Here is a 21,537-nt window from a genome sequence, read left to right as displayed (position 1 = left end):
TCCAAAACAAAAGGCACTACTGATCTGTTCAGCAAATATGGGGCACAGGAAATATATCTGGGTGCTCCAATGTTGGGTGAGGGAGTGATCTGTAGATTGAAAAGGAATGATAAAATTAAGCTAAAGTGGGACAAGGAATTTAGACCATCTAGAAAGATAAAGACAGCAGATTCACAGGAAAACTACCAGTTGCAAATTCTCCTCCAAGACACATCATCCTGACTTGAATATATTTCAACATTCCTTCACTGTTTCTAGAACAGCATTGACAAGATTCCTACACGCACCGACTGCAGCAGTTCAAGAAGGATGCCCTCCCTCCTCATCTCCCCCACAAAGTAGAAATGGGCGACAAGTCAGGGAAACCTCTGATCTATATCCATCTTGGCATGCTCTGTAAAAACTCTTAAGTTTCAACAAAGTTATCCCTCATTCTTTGTTCTCTTAAAAGGTAGCGAATCTTTGGAATTCTTTACCACAGAGGGCTGTCGAGGTGGGGTCATTAAGTATAACCAAAGCTGATAAAGACTTTTTAATCAGCAAGGGGATCAAGGGTTATGGGAAAAAGTAGGAAAGTGGTGTTGAAAATTATCAGATTAACCACGATCTCATTGAATGGTGGAGCAGGCTCAATGAGCTGAATACCGCTTCTCCTATGTCACATTGTTTAAGAAATACAGATGCAGTCTCCTCAATCTCTCCTGATAAAACAATTCCAGGAATTAACCTGGTGAATCTCCATAATGTTCCCTGTGTACCCCTCTTTCAATAAAGACACCTAAACTATCCATCCACACCCTGATGTATTGCAGCATTCCTCCAGCAGTTGTCAGAGACACATTCAATCTTATATAATCACATTTTATATATACCGTACCTCGGTATTATGAACCCAATATGTTCTGATATACCCAAACCTCACATCCGATAAACTAGACGTTTCTAACATTCCTTGGCAGAACTGGGGGAAAAGAAAGTGAACATATACAATTTTGATTCTCCTGCTTTCAACCCATAATGGAATGAGAATCATCATCAAGGAACTGATTAGTCTCACAAGAAGAGGTTTTATTTATGGATGGCTTACAGGAATTGCATTTCTATCAATAAGAAATATATAGGTTGCTCAGAAGGAAAAAGCCAAATTGATGATATGAGTCAATCACTTAGATTGGAACAGATTCAAAGAGGTTGGATGAGGTCTGCTCTCCCTGAATATTTATGTTCTGTGGTCCTTGTGTTGAGTAATAGGAATATTTTTCTACATTGTGCGATGGGTGTTACTCCCAATTCAAGTGTACAAAAGCCAGAGGCTAAGTAATCTAGAAAATAGGAATAGGAGCTAAATGGATTTTTAATTAATAATGTGTTCTGGAGAGAGGGCAGGAAGATGGGGTTGAGGCCAAGCTGAGATCAACCATGATTGTATTAAATGATGGAGCAGGCTCGAGGGGCTGGATTGCCCACTCTGGTCCTAGTCCTTTGTTCTCACGAACCTTTCAGCCCTTAAAACCTGCTCTACTAATCCATTCCATACATGGACCATCTTTAAGCCTTTCCTAAGAGGGGGAATTGTCACTAATGGGTCAGTTTGAATAGAACTAAGATTGCCCAGACTAATTTTAGGCAGCGCCTTTGAGACTAGTGGCAAGGGAAGATCTTCATCCAAGAAATCTAGACTGGGTTTGAATCCATAACTCTAGAGAGGAAAGCTCAGTGTTGAACCATGTCACCCACCATCCACTATGTTTGGTGGAGGCTCTCATGAAATCAAATCTTTTACATCCAGACACTTGACAGAACTGCATGTTCCCAACATTTATTACATTTCTTAATTTCCAGCACTCATTGGTTGCTCCTTTTTTTTGTGTGGGAGCTGGTATGGTATTGCAGACATTTTAAATGAACTTGAAGGAAGCTATTTCGAAGTCTCCCCACACGGATATGTAGTCGATTTTATCCAAGGATAATCTGTTGGGGAACTCTATCACATGATCATTCGGGAGCTTTATTTCAAAGCTGTCCCCCTTGAAAGTGACATATAGCTGTGGAAATAAAGAAAAGAAAGATTTGAATATGAGTAAAACGAAGCTAAAAAAGACAAACTGGACCTACATCCTACTTCAAGAAGTAGGAATAGGCCGTTTGGCCCATCATACTGGTTTGCCATTCAGTAAAACCATGCACCAGAATCCAGGGAGGTCTTGACATTGTTACTTTGGGGCAAGATCTCAGCCAGGTGATTGATTTTGCTGACTCCATCCTTGCTAATGGTGGCTTATCATGGGAACCTGACTTCCCATAACAATTGGAAAGCAAATAGATTCTTGATGCCAAGAGGATGACTTTTGCAAGACAACCATACAAAATATTTTCCCTGCACCATTAGTTTTAAAATTATTTATTGAAAATGTTCACACGTAAAAATATTGCCTCTATGGTTTGACTTGCAATCTTTCAACTATTTATCATTCATAGAGACAGCACAGCTGTAAGCAACCTGTGTGGGCTTTATTCGGCAAACTTGTGTGATGTAACTATTCCTCCTGCATTTACTGCAATAAAACTCCCTGCTTTGATCAGGAGATGCTACTGTACGGTTGGTAATGCGTTATAATTTTACCACTTCACTATTTGCGAAGGGAAGCAAGGTTACCTTGGCAATGCTTAACATTCAGGCTGCCCTTACCTTGATTTCAATCCCTTTGGCGCAGGGGAACTCCATTTCCCTCTGCTCACTGCCCCAGCAGCCATCGCACTTCGAGTTGCAGACAATTACAGCACCATCAACATCATCGTGGAAACGAGGGTTGAAGTGAAGCCCAAGATGACCTTCATTGCTCCCCAAGTTCACCGCAAATCTGTGGCCAGAAAGGAGTTGGAGAATCAACCATTTTCCCCATTGTTTGTGGTCAGTCTGGGAGGGTGCTGCGTATTTCTGCACGTATGAGGCAGAAGAACAGCAACGAGGAAATAACCAGATAAACTGTCCTGTTGGTGAAGGGGTAAATATTATCAAGGACTCTGGGAGAACTCTGTTCTCCACTGGAGACAATAAAAAAAGGTCTCCTCAGTTGAAAGTTGATGCAGTGTTCAATTTTTTATGCTTTATTATATGTGTCTGCTAACCAATCTATGCCACTGTTTGCTTGATTGGTCAAGCCTAGGTGTTAAGGAGAGAAAGATAAATAGACAAGTAGGAAGCTACAGAAGCTGAAAGTTGAAATACTGTATGGTGGAGACATTTTAAGGCATTAATTCTGTAAAAAATCTTCATGAAAATCAATTGACATCTTTGCATAACTCGAGAGATATGAAATATTAAAAAGTTTGCATATTTGACAGTGTAGCTTGCCCTCAGTTCTATGCTCACATTTATGGAATGGGGTTAAAACCACAATGTCCTTGTACTCTGAGCTTTATCAGTACACTTTCCTTGTTTATGTGAACTATACACAAATTTATGCATACTTTTGTACATTGATGTTATATCTGTTTGCAGTTAGAATTTTCTTTGCAAGCATTTGGTCAAGAAACAGGGCAAAGAAGAACGAAAATTAAATCTTACCTGTCTGCATCATCAGTAATCTTTCCTTTAATCTTCAGAGTTTGTCCGCTCTTCAAATTAACGTTATGCATTTCAAACTATTTTCAAAATTGGAAAGAAGACAATGTCAATACTACCACACATAATGACTTTCCTTTGCAAAACTCCCCACAGATTACCACTATGAACAGGTTTGAATTTGTACACGTATTCTCACAAAGGTACTGAGTCATAGAGTTACACATCTGGGCTGAAAGAGGTAAGGATGAGCAGGTTAGGCCTATATTTGTTTGAGTTTAGAAGAATATAATGTAAAATTGCCACAGTCCTACAAGCCCACCGTGCTGCTGTCTCACTGGAGACAACTAATGATAATTCAACCTGAGAGTGACCATGCCACAGGTGAGGGAAAAGGTTGAGGTGAAAAATTGTGAGCACAGAGGAACCTCAATTATCCAAAGGACACGGGTGGTTAATTGGATGCCAGATAATCGAGTGCCAGATTATAGATAGATATATATATTTGTTCGGATAATCTAAACTTCGGATAATCAAATGCTGGATAATCATGGCTCCTCTGTACGTACACACACACACACACACACACACACACACACCCACCCACATGAACATGATGGTGACATCTTTTCTTCTACAACCTGAAAGCTTTCAATTATTTTACCATGACTCAGTGGTTGGAATCTTTCTTTTGCATAATGAGAGGCAAATTGATTTTCTACTGAATAGTACTGGGATGACTATACATGATCACATTAATCACTATTGATAATGATAGCTGATATGTTTTATGGTTTTCTGTGTGTTTGTCTGCATCATATATATCACCAGAGAATCATGTTCTTGTTGAGCCAGATGTCTTGAAGTTTCTGATCATCATTAACAATTTACTTGGCTACAAATCACAGACTAACGCAATATAATCTGGTTCTGTCCAACTCTATTTTGATTTAGTCCCTGCCCTCCCCTTCACTGTTTGATCACACAGCATTGCCCTTTTTGATGAGAAGGGCACTGCTTGTCACTGGCCACTCAGGTGTTTTCCTATTTTTCCTGGTGGTGGAAATTGAATAAAGAGTTGTACACTTTGTGTCTTTCACTGTGTCTCACACCTGCACACACACACACACGCCATGGGTGCTGGCGAAAAAATAAGCACTACCGCCAAGGGGATAAAAAAAAACAAACAGGAGATTTTTGATGAAAAAAAATAAACAGGTGAATGCCTGCCCCTCTTCTGCGGTTACGTTCGAGCCCGGGTGTCCTTGGAGAAGGAGCACGCGGTGTCCACCAACACCCTGGAGTTGTTCAGGGAGAGGTGGGCGCCGCAGGGAGTGGAGTGCATCATTTCCCCCTCCAACTCTATTTTGATTTAGTCCCTGCCCTCCCTTTCACTGTTTGATCACACAGCATTGCCCTTTTTTTTGATGTGAAGGGCACTGCTTGTCACTGGCCACGCGGGTGTTTTCCTATTTTCCTGGTGGTGGAAATTGAATAAAGATTTGTACACTTTGTGTCTTTCACTGTGTCTCACACCTGCACACACACACCATGAGTGCTGGGGAAAAAATAAGCACTACCGCAGTTAGGCGGTAGTGTGGGGGAATAATATAAGAGAAAAAAAAGAAAGAAAAAAATATATAATCTGGTTCTGTGCTAACTGCAGACTGATTTAAGTAAACATTCTATCCTGACTCCAATTTACATAGAGAGAGCAACTGCAGTTGAGTTGGGTACCTTTACATTGACACGTCATATGTCATGTCATAAAGGTACAAGTCTTCAAAGTTTGTGAGAAGATTTGTAGCTCGGGTGCTCGTTGTTGTGGTTCTGTTCACCGAGCTGGGAGTTTTTGTTGCAAACACGCACTCAGATGACAAACAACACGAATTCGATTGGGGCAACACCACTATTATAGGGCAAGCCAAACAGAAAACAGCCAGGGAATTCCTAGAGGCATGGCACTCATCCACAAATTCTATCAACAAACACAACGACCTAGACCCAATATACCGGCCACTGCAGCAGACAGCAACTGACAACCAGAAGCGGCAGCGACACACCACTATAAATGCCAGAGGAATCAGCACAGAAGCGCTTCACAGGAGGCTCCCAAGCACTAAGGATGTCACCTGGAAAGGGGACGAAACTCCCAGCTCGGCGAACAGAACCACAACAAGGTACAAGACTGTTGATCTAGAATCTATGCAGTATTAAATCCACCTTTTCCTTTGAAAAAAAAACTTCTTTATTTATTTGTGGGATGTGGGCATTGCTGCCTGGCCAGTATTTATTGTCCATCCCTTGAGAATATAGTGGTGAACTACCTTTGTTAAATATTGCAGTCCACTTGCTCTATATTGACCTGCAATACTGTTAGGGAGGGAATTCCAGGATTTTGATCAAGTGACAATGAAGGAACAGTGATACATTTCCAAGTCAGGATGGTGAATGGCTTAGAGAGGGACATGCAGGTAGTGGTGTTCCCATGTATCTACTGCCCTTACCCTTCTAAATGGAAGTAGCCTTGGAGTGAAGGGTGCTGCCTGAAGATCTTTGGTGAATTTCTGCATTCCATCTTGTAGAAGGTGCACATTGCTGTTATTGGGCGTTAGTGGTGAAGGCAATCGAAGATTGTGGATGTGGTACCAATCAAGCAAGCTACTTTGTCCTGGATAGTGTCAAGCTTCTTGTTGGAGCTGCACTCATCCAGGCAAGTGGAGAATATTCCATCACATTCCTGACTTTGCTTTGGAGATGGAGACAGGCTTTGGAGTATGAGAAGTAGAGTTACTCGCCACAGCACTCATAGCCTCTGGCCTGCTATTGTAGCCACTGTATTTATATGGCAAGTCCAATTAAGTTTCTGGTCAGTTATAAGCCCCCCAGATCTTGATAGTGCTGAATTCAGTGATGGTAACACCATTGACTGTCAAGGGGTGGTGGTTAGATTATCTCTTATTAGAGATGATCATTGTCTAACATTTATGTGGCACAAATGCTACTTGCCAGTTGTCAACACAAGCCTGGATATTGTCCAGATCTTGTTGTATTTGGACATGGACTGCTTCAGTATCTGAGGAGTCGCTACTGGTGTTGAACATTGTACAATCATTAGTGAACATTCCTATTTATGACTTTATGGTGGAGGGATGGTCAATGATGAAGCAGGTGAAGATGGTTGGGAGTAGGATATTACACTGAGGATCTCACAGAGATGTTCTGGAGCTGAAAGGACTGGCCTCCAGCAACCACAACCATCTTCCTATGCACTAGCAATGACTCAAACTAGTGGAGAGTTTACCTCCTGATTTCCATTGATTCCAGTTTTTGTAGGCCTCCTTGACACCATTCTTGGTCTAATATGGCCTTGATATCAAAGGTTGTTACTCTCACCTCACCTCTAGAATTCAGTTCTTTTTTCTATGTTTGAACTAAGGCTGTAATGCGGTCAGGAGTTGAGTGCCCATGGCAAGGTAATAGACTTTTTAAGTAAATGTGTACAAGGATGTACACAGGTATTTTGGACTGAATCTTACCTTTTTCTGGCTAAGTCCAAGATTTTTGTAGAAGGTTTTCCACTGTGAGACCTAGTAGGTTTTCCTGCAGTACCTTACCAAACTTGACTTGTTAACTACCTACCCTGCCTCGATGGTGTCAATTATTCCCAGTTACAGAGTACAGCATGGAAACCGACCCTTTGGTCCAACTTGTCCATGCTGACCAGAAATCTTAAATTAATCTAATCCCATTTGCCAGCATGTGGCCCATATTCTTCCAAATCCTTTCTATTCATATATCTATCCTGATGCCTTTCAAATGTTGTTATTGTATCAGCCTCCATCACTTCCTCTGGCACCTCATTCTATGTACATGAAAAGTTGCCTCATAGGACCCTTTTAAATCTTTCTCCTCTCACCTTCAACCTATGCCCTCTAGTTTTGGACTCCCCTAAACCAGGGAAAAGACCTTGGCTATTCACCTTATCCATGTCCCTCATGTTTTTATGAACCTCTATAAGGTCACCCCTCAGTCTCCGATGCTCCAGGGAAACAAGCCCAACTTATTCAGCCTCTCCCACAAACTTTCCAACCCTGACAACATCTTTATAAATCTTTTCTGAACTCTTTCAAATTTCAAACAATCCAGAGCAGGAACAACTGAATTGGATGCAGTTTTCCAAAAGTGGCCCAACCCATGTCCTGTGCAGCTGTAATATGACCTCCCAACTCCTATTCTCAATGCACTGTTCAATAAAGGCAAGCATACCTAATGCCTTCCTAATATCCTATCTACCTGCAGCTCCACTTTTAACTAACTATGAACTTGCGCTCCAAGATCTCTTTGTCCAACAATGCTCCCCAGGACCTTACTATTAAGTGTATAAGTCCTGCCCTGATTTCCCTTTCCAAAATGCAACATGTCACATTTATCTAAATTAAACTTCATCTGCCACTCCTCAGCTCGTTAACCCACCTGATCAAGATCCCATTGTACTCTGAGGCAACCTTCTTCGCTGTCCGCTACACCTCCAATTTTGGTGTTATCTACAAACTTACTCACTATACCTCCTATGTTCACATCCAAATCATTTATATAAATAGCAAAATGTAGTGGATCCAGCACCAACCCTTATGACACACCACTAGTCACAGGTCTCCAGCCTGAAAAACAACCCTCCCTCCCTACCTTCTGTCTTCTATCTTCGAGCCAGTTCCGTATCCAAATGGCTAGTTCGCTCTGTATTTCATGTGATCTAACCTTGTAACCAGTCTACCATAAGGAACTTTGTTGAATGCCTTACTGAAGTCCATATACATTACATCTAACACACTATCCTCATCAATCCTCTTTGTTATTTCTTCAAATACCTCAATCAGGTTAAGGAGACTCCATTTCCCAAGCACAAAGCTATGTTGACTATCCTTAATCAGTCCTTGTCTTTCCAAATACATGAAATCCTGTCCCTCAGGATTCCTTCCAACAACTTGCCCACCAAAGTGTCAGGCTCACCGCTGTATAGTTCCCTGGCTCTTCCTTACCACCTTTCTTAAATACTGGCACAATATTAGCCAAGTTCCAATCTTCTGGCACATCATCTATGGTTATTATGATCCAGATAACTTAGCAAGGGGCCCAGCAATCAATTCCCTAGCTTCCCACAAAGCTCTAGGATACACCTGATTAGGTCCCAGAGATTTATCCATCTTTATGTGTTTTAAGACACCCAGCACCTGCTTCTTTGTAATATGGATATTTTTCAAGATGTCACTATTTATTTCCCCATGTTCATTACATAGAACATAGAACAGTACAGCACAGAACAGGCCCTTCAGCCCACAATGTTGTGCCGACCACTGATCCTCATGTATGCACCCTCAAATTTCTGTGACCATACGCATGTCCAGTTGTCTCTTAAATGTCCCCAGTGACCTTGCTTCCACAACTACTGCTGGCAACGCATTCCATGCTCTCACAACTCTCTGTGTAAAGAACCCGCCTCTGACATCCCCTCTATACTTTCCTCCAACCAGCTTAAAACTATGACCCCTCGTGTTAGCCATTTCTGCCCTGGTAAATAGTCTCTGGCTATCGACTCTATCTATGCCTCTCATTATAATGTATCCTCAATCAGGTCCCCTCTCCTCCTCTTTTTCTCCAATGAAAAAGTCCGAGGTCAGTCAACCTCTCTTCATAAGATAAGCCCTCCAGTCCGGGCAGCATCCTGGTAAACCTCCTCTGAACCCGCTCCAAAGCATCCACATCTTTCCTATAATAGGGCGACCAGAACTGGACGCAGTATTCCAAGTGCGGTCTAACCCGATCTCATGACTCTTAAACTCAATCCCCCTGTTAATGAAAGCCAAAACATCACATGCTTTCTTAACAACCCTGTCCACTTGGGTGGCCATGTTAAGGGATCTATGTACCTGTACACCAAGATCCCTCTGTTCCTCCACACTGCCAAGAATCCTATCCTTAATCCTGTACTCAGCTTTCAAATTCGACCTTCCAAAATGCATCACCTCGCATTTATCCAGGTTGAACTCCATCCATTACCTTCCATATCTTTCTCCACAGCAAACATTGACGCAAAATACTCATTTCGAATATCCCCCATCTCTTGCAGTTCCACACATAGGCGGTCTTGCTGATCTTTAAGGGGCCCTACTTTCTCCCTGGCTACCCTTATGACCTTAATATATTTGAAGAATCACTTTGGATTCTCCTGAACCCTACTTCATATCCCATTTTTGCACTCCTGATTTCCCTTTTAAATATACTGCTACTGCCTTTATACTCTTCTAGGGATTCACTCAATCTCTTCTACCTGTATCTGACATTTGCTTCCTTCTTATTCTTGACCAGAACCTCAATTTCTCTCATCATCTGGCATTCCCGACACCTACCAGCCTTGCCCTTCACCCTAATAGGTACATACTGTCCCTTTACCAGCGAACATCCACCCTCAATCAACTTTTGAAATTTCATGCCTAATACTGTCAAAATTGTCCTTAATCCAATTTAGAAGTTTAACTTTTAGATCCAGTCTATCCTTTTCCATTATTATTTGAAAACAAATAGAATTATAGTCACTGGCTCCAAAATGCTTCCCCACTGACACCTCAGTCACCTGCCCTGCCTTATTTCCCTTCTTTAGTAGGTACATCCACATACTGAATCAGAAAACTTTCTTGTACACATTGAACAAATTCCTGTCCATTTAAACCCTTGACACTATAGTAGTCCCAGTCTGTGTTTGGAAAGTAAAAATATCATACCATAACCACCCTATTATTCTTACAAATAACTGAAATCTCCCTATAAAATTGTTTGAATTTCCTGCTGATTACTAGGTGGGGGGGGGTCTATAATACAATCCCAATAACATTATCATCCCTTTCTTTTTTCTCAGTTCCACCCAAATAACTTCCCTGAACATCTTCCCAGGAGTAACCTCCATAAGTACAGCCATAATGTTACAACTAATTAAAAATGCCACTCTCCCTCTCTCTTGCCCCCACTTTCTATCCTTCCTGTAGCATCTATACCCAGACATTAAGCTACCAGTCCTATCCATCCCTGAGCCATGTCTCTGAATGGCTATGTTTCCAAGTCCCATGTTCCCAACCATGCCCAGAGTTCATCTGCCTTCCCTGTTAGGCCTCCTGCAATGAAATAAATGCAGTTTAATTTATCAGTCCTATCTTGTTCTCTGCTTTGTTCCTGCCTGACCTGATTGACTTGCCCCTTTTCCCAAGGGTACTAGTCTCAGACTGATCTCTTTCCTCACTATTATCCTGGATTGCAACTTCCCCTTCCCATTACAAGTTTAAATTCTTCTGAGCAGCTCTAAAAAATCTTCCCACCAGTACATTAGTCCCCTTCCAATTCAGGTGCAATTTATCCTTCTTATACAAGTCATTTCTATCCAGAAGAGATTCCAATGATCCAAAAATGTGAATCGTTCTCCACTGCATCAGCTCGTCAACAATGCATTCACTGCTTTATCCTCCTATCCCTATCTTCACTAGCTTGTGGTATCTGAAGTAATCCAGATATTACTAACCTTGAAGAACTCCTTTTTAAATTCTTGCCTAACTTCCTATATTGTCTCCTCAGAATTTCATCCTTTTCTCATTCCGTGTCATTAGTTCCAATGTGTACAACGACCTCCTACTTGTCCCTCTCTCCTTTGAGAATATCTGCACCGTCTCTGAGATATCCTTATCCTGGCACCAGAGAGGCAGCACACCATTGTGGTATCTCACTGTCAGCCACAGAAATGTCTGTCTGTGCTTCTGACTAGAGAGTCCCCCTATCACAATTGGTCACTTGGAACCTGGCATACCCCTTGTTACATTAGGGCCAGTCTGAGTACCTGAAACCTGGCTGTCAATGCTGCATTTCCCTGAGAGTCCATCACCCCCTACATTTTCCAAAACAGCGTATTTGTTTGAGATGGGGATAGCCATAGGAGACTCCTGCACTACCTGCCTCCCTCTCCTCTCTTTCCTGGAGGTAACCCATTTACCTGATTGTATCTTTGGTTTATCTCCCTTCCTGCAACTGCCATCCTTCACTCGCCCAACTCCTGTATATTCCTCATTGTCTCTAACTGCCTCCTAACCAATCCATGCTATCCAATAGGATTTGCAACCAAACACATTTCCTGCAGACATAATCATCAGTAACATGGAAACACTCCCTAATCTCTCACATCCAACAGGAAGAGCACATCACTCTATTAAAAACTGTCTTTGCACTTTAACAATCTACAGACCCAGAAAATAGCACAGTCTTACTGTTCTGTAAACACTGCTCCAGCCTAACTTAGTACCTTTTTAAAATATTTTTAGTGTGTAATCAAGAGACAGATCGCACTAAAAACATATAATCAAAAAAGAACCAATTCTACTCACTGTTAAAGGTTTACAGAAGAACAGTAAGGTTACACTTAAAAACTAGCAATTAGCTGCTCTTCTGTGTGAGCGACCTCCCCTGCACCCCCCACCCCACCCCCTGACATAGGTTTCTCCGAGATCAGCTATAAATTTAGTTGTTTGTTAATTTTACTTAGATGAATTCCAATGTCCATAGATAGTTGAAACAAAACAGCAGAGGCAGTTAGCTATGCAGCTCACTGGCTGGGTTAGATAGCTGTGCAGGTTGTACTACTCCATTTGATTTACTTCCCATATAGTCACTGTCTTTGTTTCTCTTCTTCCTTTTTAAAGTGTCGTTGTTTTCGTCTTTTTCCCCAAATTTACAAAACAATGCAACAACTTGTAAAACTGTAATTACTTCTCCTATAATTTGAGCAAATCAGCTCCAACACTCAAAATACCTCAAAATAAAGAGCAGCTCTTACAGCCTCAGTTTTTAGCCCCTCCTCCATCTTAGGTTACTGATTCAGAATCACCAGAGAGAAAAGAGAAAGAAAAGATGGAATCAAAGTCAGCTGATTCAACCACCACTAGTGGGCACTGACTTGCTGAAAGTGTTGCATGGTGATCAACACATTACAATTGAAAGGAAGTGCCTGCTGCCAGTGAGTAAACTTGTTTGTTGCCTGAACATAAACCTTATACAATTCTGCTATTTGTGTTATTGAACCTGTATTGATCCAGTGTAGTACAAAGACCTTACAGTACAAACGTCAGAGGACAATTGTTCAGCCATAATTGTTGAGAGAGATGATGAAGTTTTGAAAAGGTTGTGCTTCCTTTCTTTGGAACAGAGGTGACCAAGGGGACATCTAATTCAGGTATACATGCCCAGTAAGAATAGGTAGGAAGGAGCTTCTGTAGAGACATCAATAGCCAGGGAACATCAATTTAAGGTTTGATAGAAAGGTTACAGGAGAGTTGAAGAGAACATTTTTCAATGAGGAGGTCATAGAATCATAGAGATGTACAGCATGGAAAAAGACCCTACGGTCCAACTTGTCCATGCCGATCAGATATTCCAACCCAATCTAATCCCACCTGCCAGCACCCGGCCCATACCTTTCCAAACCTTTCCTATTCATATACCCATCTAGATGCCTTTTAGATGTCGCAATTGTACTAACCGCCACCACTTCCTCTGGCAGCTCATTCCATACACATACACCCTCTGAGTAAAAACATTGCCCTTTAGGCCTCTTTTATATCTTTCCCCTCTCACCCTAAATCTATGACCTCTAGTTCTGGACTCCCCCACACCAGGGAAAAGACTTTGTCTATTTATCCTATCCATGCCCCTCATGATTTTATAAACCTCTATAAGGTCACTCCTCAGCCTCCGAAGCTTCAGGGAAAACAGCCCTAGCCAATTCAACCCCTCCCTATAGCTCAAATCCTCCAACCCTGGCAACATCCTTGTAAATCTTTTCTGAACCCTTTCAAGTTTCATAACATCTTTCCAATTGAAAGGAGACCAGAATTGCATGCACTCTTCCAACAGTGGCCTAACCAATGTCATTTTACAGCTGCAACATGACCTCCCAACTCCTGTACTTAATACTCTGACCAATAAAGGAAAGCATACCAAATGTCTTCTTCACTATTCTATCTACCTGCAGCTCCACTTTCAAGGAGCTATGAACCTGCACTCCAAGGTCTCTTGGTTTAGCAACATTCCCGAGGACCTTACCATTAAGTGTATAAATCCTGCTGAGATTTGCTTTCCCAAAATGCAGCACCATGCATTTATCTAAATTAAACTCCATCTGCCACTTCTCAGCCCATTGGCCCATCTGGTCCAAATCATGTTGTAATCTGAGGTAACCCTCTTCGCTGTCCACTACACCTCCAATTTTGGTGTCATCTGCAAACTTACTAACTATACCTCTAATGCTCACATCCAAATCATTTATATAAATGATGAGAAGTAGTGGACCAGCACTGATCCTTGTGGCATTCCACTGGTCGCAGGCCTCCAGTCTGAAAAACAACCCTCCATCACCACCCTCTGTCTTCTACCTTCAAGCCAGTTCTGTACCCAAATGGCTAGTTTTCCCTGTATTCCATTAGATCAAACCTTGCTAACCAGTCTCTGGGGAACATTGTTGAACACCTTGCAGAAGTCCACATAGATCACATCTACTGCTATGCCCTCATCAATCCTCCTTGTAACTTCTTCAAAAAACTCAATCAAGTTTGTGAGACATGATTTCCCATGCACAAAGCCATGTTGACTATCCCAAATCAGTCCTTGCCTTCCAAATACATGGACATCTTGTCCTTCAGGATTCGCTCCAATAACCTGCCCACCATCGACGTCAGGCTCACTGGTCTATTGTTCCCTGACTTGTCCTTACCACCTTTCTTAAACAGTGGCACCACGTTGGCCAACCTCCAGTCTTCCAGCACCTCACCTGTGACTATTGATGATATAAATGTCTTAGTAAGAGGCCCAGCAGTCACTTCCTGAGCTTCCCACAGAGCTCTAGGATCTCCCTGTCAGTATATTAGTCCCCATACAATTTAGGTGCAATCCTTCCTTCTTGTACTGTCACTTCTACCCCAAAAGAGCTTCCAATGATCCAAAAATTTGAATCCTTCTCCTGTACATCAGCTCCTCAGCCATGCATTCATCTGCTCTATCCTCCTATTTCAGCCCTCACTAGCTCATAGCATCGTGAGTAATCCAGATATTACTACTCTCGAGGACCTCCTTTTTAAATTCTGCCTAACTCTGTTATCTCCCTTCAGAATCTGAACCTTTTCCCTTCCTATGTCATTGGTTCCAGTGTGTACAATGACCTCCTGCTGGCCCGTCTCCCCTTGAGAACATTGTGCACCCTCTATGAGACAGCCTTGATCCTGGCACCAAGGAAGCAACACACCATTCTGATTTTTCGCTGCTGGCCACAGAAACATCTGTCTGTACCTCAGACTAGAGAGCTCCCTAACACAATCAATCTCTTAGAACCCAGAAACTTGGCTGTTCGTGCTACGTTCCCCTGAGTATCCATCAACCCCTACATTTTCCAAAACAGCATACTTGTTTGAAATGGGGATAGCCACAGAAGGATCCTGCACTAATTGCCTACCTCTCTTACCTTTCCTGGAGTTAACCCACTTATGTGACTGTATCTGTGGCTTTTCCCCCTTCCTATAATTGCAATCCATCACATCCCCTTGCTCTTATAAATTCTTCATTGCCTCTAACTGTCTCCAACTGATCCATTCGATCTGATAGGATTCACAACCAATGGCATTTATTGCAGATATAATGCTCAGTAACCTGTAAACTCTCCCTAAATGCCCACATCCGACAAGAAGAACATATCACTCTACTAAAGGCCTTTTTGCTTCTTTAAATCTACAGAGCCAGAAAATAGCAATGTCTTATTCCTCTACAAAATACTGCTCCAGGTTAAATTAATACTTATGGCTTATATTTTAAGTTTAATCAAGACATACCTCAATAAAACATAGAATCAAGAAAGAATCCACTCTACTCACTACTGCAGACTTACTGTAAAGACACACTTAACATATCCATTTATCTGTTTCTGTGCTGTGACCTCTCCCAAACAGGTTCCTCCAAGATTAGTTGTGAATTTCACTGCTTGTTAATTTTCCCAGATGCACTCAGATGACCAGCGATACATGAATTCAAACAGTAACTGTGCAGGCATTTCAAGACATCCAGCACTCCCCCTCTGTAATATGAACTATTTCCCTACATTCTATATCTTCCATGTCCTTTTCTACAGTAAATACTGATGCAAAATACTTGTTTAGTATCTCCGCCATCTCCTGCGGCTCCACATAATGGCTACCTTGCTGATCTTTGAGGGGCCCTATTCTCTCCCTAGTTACACTTTTGTCCTTAATGTGTTTATAAAAACCCTTTGGATTCTCCTTAAGTCTATTTGCCAAAGCTATCATATGTCCCCTTTTTGCCCTCCTGATTTCCTTCTTAAGTATACTCCTTCTGCCTTTATACTCTTCTAAGAATTCACTTGATCTATCCTGTCTATACCTGACATAAGCTTCCTTCTTTTTCTTAGCCAAACTCTCAATTTCTTTAGTCATCCAACATTCCCTATACCTACCAGCCTTCCCTTTCACCCTGACAGGAATATACTTTCTCTGGATTCTCATTATCTCATTTCTGAAGGCTTCCCATTTTCCAGCCATCCCTTTACCTGCAAACATCTGCTCCCAATCAGCTTTTGAACGTTCTTGCCTATTACCATCAAAATTGCCTTTCTCCAATTTAAAAATTCAACTTTTAGTTCTGGCCTATCCTTTTCCGTCACTATTTTAAAACTAATAGAAGTTGAAAGTTTGGTTAAGAAAAAGAAGGAAACATATGTCAGGTATAGACAGGATAGATCAAGTGAATTCTTAGAGTAGTATAAAGGCAGAAGGAGTATACTTAAGAGGGAAATCAGGAGGGCAAAAAGAGGACATGTGATAGCTTTGGCAAATAGAGTTAAGGACAATTCAAAGGGTTTTTACAAATACATTAAGGACAAAAGAGTAACTAGGGAGAGAATAGGGCCCCTCAAAGATCATCAAGGCTGCTTTGTGTGGAGCTGTAGGAGACAGGGGAGATACTAAATGAGTATTTTGCATCAGTATTTACTGTGGAAAAGGACATGGAAGATATAGACTGTAGGGAAATAGATGGTGACATCTTGAAAAATGTCCATATTACAGAGGAGGAAGTGCTGGATGTCTTGAACACATAAAAGTGAATAAACCTTTCACTGCATGAAAAGATGGCACAGACGGAAATTCTCAACGTATTTCAAAAAAGCTTGGGCAAGCCAAACAAAACTGTAGGAATTGGAAAGTAGTACAGACAGCTGCCACAATATGACCTCCTGTTTTGTCGTGAATTTATATGAATCCATAAACATAATACTTCCTTTTAAATGATTAGTAGTGTCACATTACATCATGTCCCTTCTATTCATATGGTCCCCTATCTATATTGCTTTCCTGATAAGGCCCACCCACTTATAGTTTATGTCTTAATAATACTTTTAATTGCTATTTCCTGCTGAGGTGTAACTCATTGCCACTTACTAAATGTATTTTTGAGAGTGAGAGAGAGAGATGATGCAATCCAAGTAAGCTAATTCAACCGCTGTCAGCAAACGGAGCATTGTATCCTCTTGGAATCCACTTACAAAATCTTGGTTTTCCCCGAAGGAACAAAGGAATATAGAGTTATTATGATGGACCTGACCACTCCCATCTTGCTTCTTGAAAATTATTTTTAAATTATTGGCAAATCTAGGTGAACGATCAAAGTCTGCAGCAGTTGGGTTGGAAAGAGTGGTAGAGAAGATTGAACTTAAGAAGATAAGAAACAGGAGTAGGCTATTTGGCACCTCGGGTCTGTACCACCATTTAATAAGTTTATGACTGATTTGATTTGGCCTCACCTTCACTTTCCTGTGTGTTCCTCCATGGCCCTTGACTCCATTGTGGTGGGGGAGAAATTTCTTCACCCAGAGAATGGGTGAGCCTGGGGAATTCTCTGCTCAGAAAGTGATTGAGGCCAAAACATTGAATATTTTCAAAAAGGAGTTAGATCTGATTATGTGGGCTAAAGGAATCAATGGGTCTGGGGAGAAAGCAGGAACAGGGTACTGAGTTGAATGATCAGCCATGATCATATTGAAAGATTGAACAGGCTCGAGACCTGAATGGTCTACCCCTGTTCCCATTTTCTACATTTCTGTTTTTTCTCAATATGAAATCTGTCTGTAGCTCAGCCTTGAATATTTTCTATGGCTGACAATGCAGAGGGTAAACCATTGTACACTCTGGTGCTTCCAAATTTCAAATAGCCCATCATAGCTTAGTGTTGAAGTGACTGGACAAAGCAACAAATTGCAGTTTGACACCTTTTGCATTAAAACCTAAGGCCCTTCATAGGGTTAGAATCTGACAAAATAAAATTTACACCCAAGGTGAAGGGATGACCTGAAACATCATTATTGATATAGGGTTTTAACAGGGTTGTAAAGTAGAAATGGTGGGAGGGAACTCAGAGCATGGGCCAGAAAATCTACTTCAACATGAACACTAACGATAAAACACATGCTTATATTGATGGTCAACTTCAAATATGGTGAAGTGACTTTAAGAAGCACTTGTAGCACATCAACTAAATCAAGAGAAGCTATACTCAAAATAATTTGTACTTCCCCAGTCTATATGTACGCTGCCTGATGCCCTGCAGACCATTTAACATCCCCAGTGTGGAATCAACTGATGAAAAAGGGGCAACAGCTACCTTCAAAAGTCTTGAGTGGGAGAAATTTGGATAAAAACAATGACTTTTAATTGTATAACATCTCTAACATGAGAGGGGGTGCCAAGGCACATCACAGGATTATTCTACAAAATTGAAGTACATAATATTGAGATATTGGGTCCAGTGAACAAAGCTGGAACAATGAACAAAGAGCCGAGTTTTGAAAAGTGTCTTAAGGGAGGAAAGTGAGATAAAAGGCAGAAACATCTAAGGAGATAATTCCAGAATTTAGGCTCAGGGAACTGAAAGCACAGTCACTAATGATGGAGCAATTAAAACCATGAATGCACAAGACACCAGAATTAAGAATAGTCAACATTTGCCAACCATTCGCCTTGATCCATTAAAGACTTAACGGCAAAATACTTTAGATGTTGAAAATCCGAAATAAATACAGAAAATGCTGGAGAAACCCAGCAAGTCTGGCAGTATCTATGGGTAGAGAGAAACAGTTAAAGTTTTGAGTCTGGTATGACTCCTCAGAACTAAAAGGTGTTGAAAATTGTTTTTTACTTTGCACAGGTTCAGAGGGGGAGAAAGAAGAGAGATGGAACAGAGACCCAGTGTAAAAAACAAAGGGGTTGTTGATAATGGAGAAAAGAAAGATGTAAAATGGGTGTAAATTAAGAAATGAAAGGGAGAGAATTAGTGTTGACCCTATGTGCAAAGTAATCAAGACACCAAAACGACATGGCTCTGAGGCAAGAGTAGAACAAGATGTTTCTTTCCCCAGCGAGGAAATAATAACATTTAAACAGGAAGAATGAAATCAGTTTTACATTGATGTCTCCAACTTGTAGGCATCCATTATACTGAATTACAGCTGATCTCGGCCTCAGCTGTATTTACCCATTGCAATTCAATGACTCTTGATTTCCTTGACTAACAGGGATATTACTGTTCTCAGGTTTCAACCTGCAGTTGTTCCCCTCTATGATCACAATCCTTTCTGAAAGATTCTACACTCCTTGATGTGGAGGTGGAAAAGCTTGGATTTTAAGATTGTGTCACTTCACTATTGAATATCTCAGAAGTATATTTTCCAAACCAACCTGTCGGACCGTAAAATTGTACAACACTGAGGAGGCCATTTGTTCAATCAAGACTGGACTGGCTATTTCCTGGTTTTTCCCCATATCGCTTGAACCTTTACTCCTTCTTCAATAACAGTCAAATTTGTTCAACGTGATTTTAAGCATTTGTATAAAGTTTCCTCTTTGTCTTCTCTGCTCCAAGAAATCAAACCCAACTCCTTCACATTGCTCATTCATTGTGATCCCTCAATCCAAATAAATATTTTCCGTACCCTTTGCAAAGCCTTCACCTCATTCCAAAAGATTGGTGCCAAGAATTGGAAGTAATACTTCAAGTAACTTGAATCCTTTTAAATGCTGCAATCTTATTGGCACTCAGGTTTCCCATATTCTAACCTAATTTTATCTTCCTTGCAATGCATTTGCATTCCTGCAAAAAGTTAAGGTCTGGCTTGTACGAATTAGTGTGACTGAAACCAGTTCTGTATCTGAGCGGAATCAAATTATAAACGAAACATCACTTCCATGTTTTGAAATGGGCCAGAGATTAGCTTTTTGTTTAATGGCATTTCAAGTAAGACATAACATTAACTTGAGTATGCTTCCTCTTTAAACTTTTGACAATTTGGCAGTACTCTACTGAAAAGGGTCTTGGTCCCTTCTCCTGGTTAAATACAAAGACAAAATGATAAACAACTTGACAGTCCATGTACTCTACTCACCGGCATCTTGTATCTACAGAGGAAGCTTAAGTACGTGAGGGAAGTTGTGACAGTCTTGTGAAGAGACAAACGTTAGCAGAACTGAGCGCATATATTAACCAAAGTGTGTTAATCATTGATCATGTTGCGTATCAGTTTTAAGTCCACTTGCAAATGATTTATAACAGTAATACAAATACAAAGCACTTTTCACTACAATGAAATGTCACACTTTGCAGCACATTAAATGCTTTTCATATGTTGTCACTGCTATAATGGAGGAAATGTGACAGTCAATTTATACAGCAATATAATATAATTAAGAACTATGGCTGTTGGAAATCTGAAACAAAAAAATGCTGGAGAAACTCAGCAGGTCTGGCAGTATACATGGAGAGAATTTATGGGGACTAAGTGGCACAGTGGTTAGCACTGCTGCCTCACAGCGCCTGAGACCCGGGTTCAATTCCTGCCTCCAAACTGTGTGGAGTTTGCACATTCTCCCCGTGTCTGCGTGGGTTTCCTCCGGGTGCTCCGGTTTCCTCCCACAGTCCAAAGCTTATGCAGGTAAGGTGAATTGGCCATGCTAAATTGCCTGTAATGTGAGGTAAAAGGGGTAAATGTAGGGGTATGGATGGGTCGGTGTGGACTTGTTGGACCGAAGGGCCTGTTTCCACACTGTAAGTAATCTAAAAAAAACAGTAAGTTCCTGCAGACTGTAATGTTGTTTGCAATAGATTGGCTAGGACTGTGAGGGTAACTTCCTTATTCTTCTTAAAAAGAATGTGGTGGGGTGTTTTGCATTTATCTGAGAAGTGCCTCATTTTGACATTTCATTTGAAAGCTGGCTGTGCAGTACATCCTGATAACCATTCTGGAGTAAGTGAGGGCTGCAGATGCTAGAGATCAGAGTCAAAACGTGTGACGCTGGAAAAGCCCCATATTCCTAATGAGGCGTTTACACCCGAATCGTTGACTCTCTTGCTCCTCAGACTTTGCCTGACCTGTTGTGCTAAACCATTCTGGAGTGGAACTTGAACACTGTGACCCAGGCTAAGGAGTGCCATGTGCTGATGCATGGCAGACACTTACATGATACGTGCCCTGAAAATGATCTATATTTTCAGTATCGAGTTCAATAATTTTAAGGCCTGAACTCTCCCATGTTCTAGCCCCCAACCCCACACACCAGGCCTTGTTATAACACAGTCTACCATTACACACTACTTATTGTTAGCCACTAAACGTCTCCATTAACAGCTTTCACTCTCCTCATCAGATCGTTATCCACTCCTTTGTCTGTCCAACTATTCTCTCTCTTTGGGCTCAATTCCCATTTATCGTTTACTCCTTACCCACTGTTCCCACCCTATCCTCTGCATGTACAGTGACATTTTCCTAGCTGCCATCAGTTCTGAGGAAGGGTCCCCGGACGTGAAACATTAACTCTGATTTCTCTTCTTAG

The 21,537-nt window shown here is 41.3% G+C and overlaps 1 protein-coding gene across 2 annotated transcripts; it reads right to left on the bottom strand.

Annotated features, from left to right (window-relative positions):
• Positions 1-1,770: 1,770 nt before the first annotated feature.
• Positions 1,771-20,131, bottom strand: LOC132831365 (galectin-2-like). Of its 2 annotated transcripts, none has more exons than XM_060849466.1 (4): positions 20,094-20,131; positions 3,569-3,645; positions 2,690-2,861; positions 1,771-2,045 (listed from the first exon to the last, which is right to left on the bottom strand). In XM_060849466.1, the coding sequence occupies exons 1-4, from the start codon at positions 20,097-20,099 to the stop codon at positions 1,899-1,901; spliced, it is 402 nt and encodes a 133-aa protein (XP_060705449.1). In that variant the 5' UTR covers positions 20,100-20,131; the 3' UTR covers positions 1,771-1,898. The 2 variants fall into 2 exon arrangements, with proteins under 2 accessions (XP_060705449.1, XP_060705448.1); XM_060849465.1 differs by lacking the exon at positions 20,094-20,131 and adding an exon at positions 12,438-12,464.
• Positions 20,132-21,537: the final 1,406 nt, after the last annotated feature.

The sequence above is a fragment of the Hemiscyllium ocellatum genome, chromosome 33 (assembly GCF_020745735.1).
Source record: "Hemiscyllium ocellatum isolate sHemOce1 chromosome 33, sHemOce1.pat.X.cur, whole genome shotgun sequence".
NCBI lineage: Eukaryota > Metazoa > Chordata > Chondrichthyes > Orectolobiformes > Hemiscylliidae > Hemiscyllium > Hemiscyllium ocellatum.
Note: the sequence above shows the minus strand (reverse complement) of the source record. Positions and strands in the feature narration are given on the sequence as shown.

Coding starts and splice junctions, on each gene's coding strand:
- LOC132831365 (XM_060849465.1), bottom strand. CDS start 12,464: ATGGAGGAGGGGCTAAAAACTGAGGCT. Junction 2,862..3,568: donor ATTACTGATGATGCAGACAG/GTAAGATTTAAT, acceptor TTCTGGCCACAG/ATTTGCGGTGAACTTGGGGA. Junction 2,046..2,689: donor CCAAAGGGATTGAAATCAAG/GTAAGGGCAGCC, acceptor TTATTTCCACAG/CTATATGTCACTTTCAAGGG.